This window comes from Mycetomoellerius zeteki, unplaced genomic scaffold (assembly GCF_001594055.1).
Source record: "Mycetomoellerius zeteki isolate Tzet28-1 unplaced genomic scaffold, Tzet1.0 scaffold219, whole genome shotgun sequence".
Classification (NCBI taxonomy): Eukaryota; Metazoa; Arthropoda; class Insecta; order Hymenoptera; family Formicidae; genus Mycetomoellerius; species Mycetomoellerius zeteki.
In genome coordinates this window covers 215853-227081 of record NW_017257161.1, presented here as the reverse complement: position 1 = coordinate 227081, position 11229 = coordinate 215853, and the positions used below count along the sequence as shown (strand labels likewise).

Here is an 11229-nt window from a genome sequence, read left to right as displayed (position 1 = left end):
AAAATAACATCCTACCCGCTTGGGGCCTAACTGCGTGGAAGTTATAGCTGAGACAGTGTCCGCTTGGAATATTCTTAACCCATGAAAACAGTGCATTAAATCACACTTACATGTAGGCAATCGAGCTGTAGGCAATAATGCATGTAGGCAATAGTACATGTAGGCAATCGAGCTGTAGGCAATAGTACATGTAGGCAATCGAGCTGTAGGCAATAATGCATGTAGGCAAAAGTAATTCTGTTTCTAAAATTTTTATTTGTGCGCAAAAGTGCTTGTAGGCAATCGAGCTGTAGGCAATAATGCATGTAGGCAAAAGTACATGTAGGCAATAGTACATGTAGGCAATCGAACTGTAGGCAATAATACATTTAGGCAATCGATCTGTAGGCAATAGAACATGTAGGCAATCGATTTGTAGGCAAATGGGATGTAGGCAAAAGGTGCTGTAGGCAATCGATTTGTAGGCAAACGGGATCCCCCCGGTTGCCCCTACTACTTCACCTTTCCGATTCCGTGTTCCGATTCCGTTTTCCGTTCCCATGGAACAGCACCCTAAAGGAAACTGCAAAAAACCTTACCAGTATTCTCACAAAAAAATTATACGTAATAAAAAACATAATTACGCATATCGAATTAATACAATGAATGATATAATAATATAATACAATAAAAATAAAATATATGTATATAATAACGTATTAATATACAATATCATAAAATAAAACATATCTATATGTAACTATACGCATGTATAAATACAAATTGTATTACATTTTAATTTATATTAGGGCTTTAATTTTATTTCGTTTATCGAAGATACGTGTAAACGTTTATCCATTTATATTCGCTTTCAAAAAAACGTTTACTTGAAGGTAAGCGTTTACACGTTTAATTAGCATATCCGTTTATAAAAGAAACATTTTTCCGAATATACGTGTTTTATCCCGTCGAGTTGGGCTACCCATCGGGCGCGTCTCTAGGTGGCGGATAGGAGAACGTCCGGAGAGGTGCCCGGTCTCCCGGGTGTGAAACCCCGCGTGTGACTGGAGGTCCCTCCGGATAGTGGCGGTTATAAACGGACTCCCCAGGTGTAAAATCCTGCGTGGGGCCGGGAAAACCGTCACCGTGGACCAGCCCCCCAAGCCAAGCTGTGAGCTATCGAGGTGAGGGCTGCATGGTACTGGGGGAGCAGTGCAGTGGTCGATGCCTCTGGGGCATTGGGCGAAACCCCAGAGTATTTAGCCTTACCCACGCATGCGGGGCTCTGCGTGGGCGGACCTTGTCGTTCCCTAGCTACTCATGGGACTTGCATGGAGAAAATTAATATCATTCAAGACGAGATAACCGAGAGCTCGAAAGGGCACTCGGCGGAGGCGGCAGCAACTGCGCCGCAAGTACGGGCTCGCGAGGGCTCGGAAAGCGAGGTGATAGCTGCGGAAATGGAGATGGCTCCCGTTTCGGAAAGAAATGGGAGCAAGGCGGGTGATGCAGGGGCTCCTCACAAGAGGAACCGCAGCGGAGCTCAGAAGAGAAGGGCGAAGAGGGACAGGAGAAGGCTCTCGAAGGGCAGACTCCGTGTCCCTCGATGGCCCTTACTAAACCGGAGGGGGATACAAGGCTCACCGGTAAAAAGCGCCGCGTGAGCTCTGACCAAACCCCCCCATCGGTTAAGAGGACGGTGAAGAGGCCTAGGGCTCAGGCAACTGGGACCTTCGCGACCATGGCTAATCCGTTGGCAAGGGCGGTTGTTCTGGAGGGGTATTTTGAGAAGGGGATCACTCCGGAGCAGTTGATCTTGTTTCGGGGGGCGGTCCTGGAGCGGAGATGGAGGGGATCCAAGAGGGTCCCCTGCCCAGATTCGTAGAACCGGCTACCCTTAAGAACGGGGCAGTCATAATTAGAAGTGAGGACGCAGCGTTCCTTAGCTGGCTGGAAGGCTGGGTGGGAGGCAGCGTGCCTTGGGAGGGCGCCAGGCTCAGGGTGGTGGGCTTGGACGAGCTTCAGAGGCAGCACAGGGCGGTGGTCTGGATTCCGGGTCCTCCGAGAGCCGCGGCTGCTGTCCTGACGCTGCTGGAGAGGCAGAATCCGGGCATCGGCGCACTGAACTGGCGCATCTTTGCCGAAAACGTAGGTGCTTCCCCTGAGGGGAGGAACTACGTTTTCGGCATCTTGGAATCCAGCGTTCGTAAGTTAAGGGAGCGGGACTCCAAGCTATGTTATGGGATCGAGCAAGTCACCGTAAAGGTGGCTCGATCTCATAGTGGGGAGGGGGATAAGGAGGAGCCTCGATCTAAAGACTAGACCAAACAATGGACTGGTCGGTGATCGAGGTTACCCAAATTAACCTGCATCACAGCAAAGGGGCCTCGGCGGTTCTAGCCAGGCGCCAGTCTGTGAGGCACACAGCCATTTCCCTGATACAGGAACCATGGGTCGCCCGTGGGTGTGTCAGGAGGTGGCAGCATGTGGAAAGCTCTTTAAAGCTCCCACCGAACAGGGACCAAGGGCGTGCATAACGGTCAAGGGGCTGGATGCACGTCTCTTGCCCGGGGTATGTTCTAGGGACCTGACGGCGGTGGAGGTGAAGACAGCTGGCGGTGCTGGAGGCACCAGGAGGCTGGTCATCTGCTCGGCCTACTTCCCGCATGGAGAGGAGACACCGCCGAAGGAGCTAGTTAAGTTGGTGGATCTCTGTCAGAAGGAAGGACTGCTACTGGTGATTGGGTGCGATGCTAATGCACACCACACCATATGGGAAAGTACCGATACGAACGAAAGGGGAAGGAAGTTGCTGGAGTATTTGGTAACGACTGACCTGGAGGTTCTGAATAAAGGTAACGAACCCACCTTCTGTGCGGCCGGGAGAAGTGAGGTATTAGACCTCCCTCTCTGTTCACGTGGGTCTGTGCGGAAAGTGAGGGAATGGAAGGTGTCGGATGAGCCATCGCTCTCCGACCACAGGCTAATATCTTTCAGACTTTCAGGTCTCCAAATGAAAGTCAAGAAGATAAGGAACCCAAAGAGGACAGACTGGGACTCCTATCAGAGGGACCTCAAGGATTTTCCCAGAAAGCACGGGACGGCGGGGGAGTTGGAGCTCTGCGTGGATTATCTGCAAAGGGCTCTGGTTGGCTCCTATGAGGCGAACTGTCCGGCCAGGACAATCATCAACAACAGGGGAACCCCCTGGTGGAATCCACGGTTGCAGAGTCTCAGGGTCAAGGCTCAAAGAGCCTGGAACAAGGCGAGGAACACGGGCCGGCCCTCCGACTGGGATCTTTACAGGAAGACTCAGAAGGAGTATAGAGGTTCTGTGGTAGAAGCAAAGAAGAAGAGCTCTAGGGATGGTGGAGGAATGGTGTGAGAGGACAGCTCTATCGGTGAACCCAAGTAAGACAAGTCTGGTGATCTTTATACACAAGTACAAGATAGGGCCAGTGAAGGGGCCCGTATTGAAGGGAGTCAGACTGACTCCTGGAATGTCGGTCAAGTATCTGGGAATTGTCCTGGATAAAAGATTGAACTGGAAGCTGCATCTGGAATCAGTGTGTAAGAAAGCCAGCACATACTTCTGGATGTGCAGAAGAACCTTTGGGCAAACTTGGGGATTGCAGCCAGACAGAGTGATTTGGCTATACTCTGCGGTGCTCCAACCAAGGTTGCTCTACGCTGCGGTGGTCTGGTGGCCAAGGACACAGCAAACCGAGGCCCGCGTATCACTGGAACGCGTCAGGGCTCTCTTCTTAAAGAGGGCTCTGGATGCAATAAGGACAACGCCAGTGGCGGCAATGGGAGTGCTGCTCGGCATAGAACCACTCCATCTCGCGATAGTGGCGGCAGCAGCGGTCACGGCGTATAGGCTGAAGTGCGAGGGAAAATGGATGAGCGGTGTGACTCACATCCAGTTACCGCGTGAGCTCCAAATGGAAACCGTGTTTGACATGAGGCAGGATAGAATGCCAATAAGGCGCGACTTCGACAGATCGTACAAGATCTATATTCCTAGCGCGAGGACTGGGAGAGGCATGAGGTGCCCGCTATCAGGAATGGGGACGTCTGGTACGGATGGCTCCAAGACTGATGAGGGCGCCGGTGCCGGGATCTACGGATGCCGTAGTGGAGTCAGGAAGGCTCTCCCTCTTGGAGAGTTCACCACTGTATTCCAATCGGAGGTGATAGCAATCATGGGCTGTGCTCAAACGCTAACCGCATCAGGTGAGACGGGCAGACGCATCAGGATATGCTCCGATAGCAGGGCGGCTCTGGGGGCGCTAGGGGCATGCGTCTTTGACTCGTGGCTGGTCTGGGAGTGCAAATGTGCTCTGAACAGGCTGTCCACGGGGAACGGTGTTGCTCTTGTATGGGTTCCGGGACACTCGGGAATCAAAGGTAATGAGATTGCTGATGAGCTGGCAAGAAGTGGCTCATCAGCCAGGCTGATTGGACCGGAATCGGCTCTGGGTTTGCCCAGCTGCATTTGCAGGGCAAAAATTAAGGGCTGGTTACAGGACCGTCATATCAACTACTGGAAGGAAGAGACAAGAACCAAATGCAGGCAGGCGAGAGCCCTGCTGGGAGAGATGCCCAGCAGGGACCTTGCCAGGAGCATTAGGGCCTTGAGGAGAGGGGAAGCCAGGCTGGCGGTGCAGATCTACACGGGCCATGGCTTCACTAACTACCACATGCACAAGCTGGGACACAGTGATAACCCGAAGTGCAGGAAGTGCGAACACGAGGAAGAAACCTCTCTCCACGTGTTATGTGAATGCCCAGCGTATGCAGGACAAAGGCTCGGTATTTCTCGAGCCCGAGCAGGTATGTCAACTCCAGGTCAGGGACCTACTCCGTTTCTGGAGGAAGACAGGTCTGATCTGATCTGGAGATAGTACGGCCGGGAAGACACAATGGACCTAGTCTGCGTGTCGTTGGCGAGCTCCAACTGGCGACTGCCTCCCGAGCTTATTATTATTATTATTAGTGTTTTATTATACATTTAAACGAAAATACATTTACATGTATATTTAACATATCCATCTATGAAAAAATCTTTTCGAATATTTTAACGTTTTTTAATAAAATTAAAAATCGAATTTTTTGCATTTTCTTAATTCGTCATACTTCTTAATTAAAGGGGTAAACGTTTATATAAAAAAAGTGAAAATATTCAGAAAAACGATTCTAATAAACGGATATGTTAATTATACGTGTAAACGTGTTTTCGTTTAAACGTATAATAGTTAATTACACATATATTCGGAAAAACATTTCTAATAAACGGATATACTAATTATACGTGTAAACGTATTTTCGTTTAAACGTATAATAGCGAGCCCTAATTTATATTATAATTTGAAACGCGTTGTAAAGCGGAACAAAGTGTTAAAATTTGAGATTGTCCCTCCTAATTTGGGACGGTTGGTCACTAAGATGAGCTCCAAAAGCACCCGTATTCCGTATTGCTCTGTCTGTTCCATCATTGGATCAAACGATCATCATTGGACTGCTATGTCATTTTACGCATGCGCACAAAGGCTACGTTTACACCATGCATTTAGGCCGCAGCCTATACAATAGATGTCCTTATTTATCCTATACGTTAAACAAAGACACTTATCGTATAGTCGCGGACTGAGCGCACGGTGTAAATGTAACCAAAGAGTCCTAGAGCAGACGAATTCTTTAAAAAAGCAAATTGAAGATAAAGATTCACTCTTTCGACTGCTAAAAACCGCATTTGGTGCGATTTTTAATTCACGCCATAGACCTTTGTAAAATTTGTACAAAATTTTCAGATTTGACGGATACCCATTTCTGTCCGTATAGCTACGTAAAAAATCAATTAGATCGAAATATCAATTACCGATTTCGAAAGTAGAGATTTCAAACTTTAAAATGCTTTTTTAAAAATCTCGTTATGGCCGTTTTTGTTACACTCTTCTGAATTTTTACCTATTTTTATGAACTAGGTGATCCTTTAATTTTTTTGCGTAGTGTATATGAATGGAAAGAAATATAAGCATTTTCATGATTTGAACATAGATTTATTATCTTATAAACATAACATATATATGTGTAGAGTATATACATAAACGTAACATATTTAAGTATATATATATGTATAGTGTTATATAAATAGATATATAAATTTATATAATTATTATTTATAAATATATAATAGACGCTCAAATATAATAGAATTTGTTTTATGAGTAGTCAGTACGTTCTAAAAAAGACTAATCAAACACAATTGCGGTGACCAAGCGAAGTTTGACATAGGGAGTTTCAAGGTACATTAGTGTTCCTATTTTTCAAAATCTACTCTAAAATATAATATTTGCATCAAGCAACGCTGTTAAATTAATTGAGTGCATTCAGTACTACTGAGCGCGCAGTGACCAATTGTAGTACTAAATTACATAAACCATTTGTAGCACCATTACATAAACTCGTGAAAAATTAAACCTATCTTATAACTATTTTACATCTAACATTCATAAACTTATTTTTAAACCCTATTCTTAAACCTATGACTAATTTTACGTAGTATTAATTTTAATATATTACTTCGAAAAATACATTTAAATGAAAAATTGCTGTTGTATCTTCCTTTTTATACGTTCAAAGAACATTCTGTGTCCTGAAAACACTTCCTCTAAATGAAGTGTTTTACACAATTCTATTTATTGCTACTGATGACGGAATAAAATTAGTTTAATGTATTTTGGCGAATATAATCATCTTTGCTACACATGTTTTTAGCTTCATGAAATAATCTTATGTCAATGTATAGTGATATTATATGTTTACACAGTTGTGATTTATGATTACCGATTACCGATTTCTTCAGAAAATATATGGTCTTGCATGGTATTGTTAGAAAATGGAGACGATAATCTACGAAATACAGTATTCATTAAAAATTATTTAATATTCTTCCTTATCAACTTTCTTATCGTTTGTGTACTGTCGGATAGTTGATTCTGATATTATACAAATCTTATAAACATCATCAGATGGTTTTAAATATGGTCCTCTATTTTTTAGTTCTCTAACAAAGGCATTTTTTCACCTAATGACTGGTTTTTACAAATATCACAATTTATAATCTTATATAGTTTATTACAAATATATTCTGCTATGTATTGAACTATATTGTCTACATATGGTGTTATGATTTATGTCATATGATAAAATTAGTGAGAAGTATAATATTTTAGGTGACAAAAAAATTTTAAGAACATCCAATGGTGAAACACTTGAATGGGCTCATATAGTTAATTTTCATCAAAAGTTATAGAAAAAACTTTATTTTATACAATTATTCAAATGCAAGTGTTAACAGATTCGCGCGTTCTGAACCGTTCAACGATTTTTTAAAAAAATATCCAATTGGGACCTTCCAATTATAATTCAGAGATATTGCCATGAATACTAAAATGTGATTAGCAGCAAGAACAGAATCATTATCATTTTCTACAATACCATACTCAATACAGTCGCAAAATCTTTTTTTATTATAAATCATCTCTTCCTTTATTGACATTTCATCTATAACTAAGTTAATAATAAGAGGTTTAGAATTATTATTATTGCACAATGGCATCTAACGCTTCCATTGTGAAACCTGGAGCTCCATCAACTACGCGATACCAATTTCGTATAGTGGAAGGATTTGATAACAATTTATTCTACAATTCTCGTACATAATTGTATGCTTTAGGCGAATAAAAGTGCAATGTTAATGCAAAACTACGAGAATAAACACCACCTTCTTCCAATTTTTTTTATATTATCGCCATCACTGTTTCTGGTAACGTGCTCTAAATAGAACGAAAAATAAATGCATACATCCTTATAATATTTATTTTATCACCCTTTTCAATTTCATGTAAAAAACATCTTTCACATGATTGATTTGCATTATAACATTCATTAATTACATATACCTAAAAATAACACAGGATCACAAAAAATGTTTGATACGCTGAATTCCCCCATAAATGAAAATATATTATTTTCTCTTGACACGAATTTTTTGTAGTCTTGCGTAATCATACATTACCAGGTGTACAAGTATGAAATGCGGATTTTTTCAAAAAAAAAAAAAAAAAACGTTAAATCCGGAAGAATGATAAAAAGTGGTTTATTCAAAGTATGCTTCATTGCTAGTTACACATTTTTCCCATCTTTTGGGTAATTTGTGGATATCACGTCAGTAAAAATCTTCCCCTTTCGCCGCGAACCATTCATCGAGCCATTTTTTCACATCTTCGTACGAACCAAAGCGCTGATCAGCAAGTGCGTGACCCCATTGATGCAAACAAGTGGTAATCAGAAGGAGCCAAGTCTGGTGAGCCGCATGGGCTAGCACTTCCCAGCTGAGTGCTTCCAACGTGTCGCGAACCGGTTTTGCCGTATGTGATGGAGCATTGTCATGGAGGAAAATAATCTTGTGTTGCCTTTTTCGATATTCTGGTCGTTTTTCGAGTAGAGAACGGTTCAAATCGATCAATTGTTGTTGGTAGCGTTTGGTATTAACCGTTTCACCAGGCTTTAACAGCTCATAATAAATCACATCCTTCTGGTCCCACCAAACACAGAGCATCGTCTTCCTGCCAAAGCGATTCAGTCTTGCGGTCAATGTGGATGGTGCGCCTGGGTCTACTCATGATTTTTTGCGCTTTCTCAAAATATATCCATTTTTCATCCCCAGTAACGATACGATGCAAAAACGACTTTCTTTTGTATCGTTCGAGCAAAATTTCACATGTGTTTTTGCGCCTCTTCATCTACCTCTCGTTCAACTCATGTGGTATCCATCTGCCGACCTTCTGAATCTTTCCCATCTCTCGTAAGCGATTGGAAACAGCTTGTTGACTAACGTTCAATTGTTCTGCGAGTTGTTTTTGTGTTTGTGAATCGTCTTCGTCCAACAATGCTTACAATTCTACATCTTCATACCTTTTTGACGGTTTTCCATGTTCCTTGTCTGTAACATCGAAATCACCACTTTTGAAACGCCGAAACCATCGTTCACACGTATCTTGCGATGGAGCATGTTCACCATAAGCTTCTCGAAGTAATCGATATGATTCAGCAGCAGTTTTCTTCAAATGAAAACAAAAAATTAATGTTGTCCGCGAATGCTCTTTACTTGGCACAAATTTCGACATATTGAACACAGCAAAACAATACTATGCAAACACTTTTTCAATTTATCACTTATGCGCGTTTGACACTTGTTGATGGCACAACAAAATGGCATATACGTCAAATCTTTATACTACACACTGCATTGGTGCATCATCTGTTGTCTCAAATCTGCACTTCATACTTGTACACCTGGTATTATTAATCAATAATCATTAAATATATAATATGCAAAATATTTTTAAATAGTTTAATACTCTATCAATGATCAGAAAATATGAACATATTGCTTCGTTTCAATATATAAAAGAAAAAATCTTTACAAAATATTTCTAATGACAAGAAACGTAGTGTAAAGTCAGACTATGCATTGAAGATTGAGATTGAAGATTAAAGATTGAAATTTTACCAATGAAGAGAAAGAAATATTGGTTCCTTTTGTTTTGATTAGTTAAACTTCAATCTTTCAATCTTCAATCTCATTCTTCAACGCGTATTCTAATATCGGCCTTACACTACGTTTTTTGTCATTAAAAATATAAGTTTTTATAATATTATGTCCATGAAAAAATGTCTCATATAAGGTATACATTCCAGTGATCAATGTCTGAACATTTACATAAAATCCTATTTGTTTATATTATATTATTATTAATCTCAAATGCTTTTTTAAATATAATATTATAATTTTATTGTAATCTTTAAATACAATTAAATTATAATATTGTAATAAGAAAAACATTTGAGGTAAATAATAATAAAGTTTGTGTAAGGTAAACATTCCAATATCCGAATAGGTATGTGTCCAGGCACTGGAACCTTGCTTTTTTCACGGATATTTTTATTAAATGAGTTACGATGCTTGTGGATTACTTCCGTGTTTTAATATACTGTTAAATGCCTTTGATAAGGAACTACAAAGGCATTTAATTTAATAATGTACACAGTATATACATAATATGTACAATATATATCTCACGTACACCACTTTATATGCCGGAGATCCCATTATCTTTCTAGAGATCGATTGCTACTTTTAAAATTGTTATTGTATTGTAATACGTTCTATAAAAAAAACGTAATCAAATGTTCCGTTAGCCGAAGAAGTGACAACCGTGCTCATATTATCATTATTAATCTGTTATGTATCATACCATTAATTATCTCCACCATCTTCAGAAATCAATTTTGATTCTTTCAAATGAGATACTAATCTTTCCAAAGTAGCAATTCGCTTTAAAAGTTTTCTGTTATGATCTTGTAAATACTTTATTTGTTTGCATTTATTTTTATCTACTTGTTTAACAAAATCGATTATCCTTTTCGCCTTTTTTGGACTACTTACATCTCCAATATTAATTTCTGAAATATATCTAGGTTCTGCATACATGCGTTTTTTTGTAGAAGAAAAATTCTCTTTGGAATCTAAAAATATAAAACATTTATTACAAAAATGACATGTTATTTAGTAACTCTTACAATCAGCATACATATCTTTATTTCTATATAATTTATATATAACTTACATGAATGATGTGGAATGGAAGTTACCGATATTGGCTGAACTGAGTTATCACATTCCATTATGTTAGATACAACTGGACGATTTGGTACAGGTATTTCGATAGTGGGTACAGCATCAAAAGGTAGTTTCCTCAATGGAATTAAATCCCGAGGTAACTCAAAGTGACATGAGCAAATAAAAATATGGGATATATATTTATTCTGCATTTCATGTAATCCGCAAGCTTCGATCCATTTTTGCCGTAATTTTGGTATCTTCGGAAATCTAAAAAGAATAATTTTTAGTTTTAATTAATTATTGTGAGCAATCGAACACGTACTCTCATTACTTATTTATCAGCAAACATACTTATGTAAAATAATCTTTTTATCCTGTGTACTTTTCCTCTTACATAAATAACATAATCGCATTTTTGTTTCTTTTTTTCAATACTTTTGGTAAACAATAATGTTGGACACGCATATAATCATATATGTAATATGCACTATGCAATAAATACACGCAGACCAATATCACATACAGTAGCGCAACTCTCCTGATTTTATGTTGCCAAA

At 40.2% G+C, this 11229-nt stretch overlaps 3 protein-coding genes across 3 annotated transcripts; 2 read left to right on the top strand and 1 right to left on the bottom strand.

Moving 5' to 3' along the window:
• Nucleotides 1–2428: 2428 nt before the first annotated feature.
• On the top strand, nt 2429–3364 carry LOC108722768 (uncharacterized). The gene has a single exon (XM_018448053.1). The coding sequence runs from the start codon at nt 2429–2431 to the stop codon at nt 3362–3364; it is 936 nt and encodes a 311-aa protein (XP_018303555.1).
• A 115-nt stretch (nt 3365–3479) lies between these two features.
• Nucleotides 3480–4886, top strand: LOC108722766 (uncharacterized). Its single transcript, XM_018448052.1, has one exon. It carries the CDS (start codon nt 3480–3482, stop codon nt 4884–4886), a length of 1407 nt encoding a protein of 468 aa, XP_018303554.1.
• A 5042-nt stretch (nt 4887–9928) lies between these two features.
• LOC108722801 (uncharacterized) lies at nt 9929–10908 on the bottom strand. Its single transcript, XM_018448104.1, has 2 exons — nt 10677–10908; nt 9929–10575 (listed from the first exon to the last, which is right to left on the bottom strand). Exons 1-2 carry the CDS (start codon nt 10879–10881, stop codon nt 10307–10309), a joined length of 474 nt encoding a protein of 157 aa, XP_018303606.1. The 5' UTR covers nt 10882–10908; the 3' UTR covers nt 9929–10306.
• Nucleotides 10909–11229: the final 321 nt, after the last annotated feature.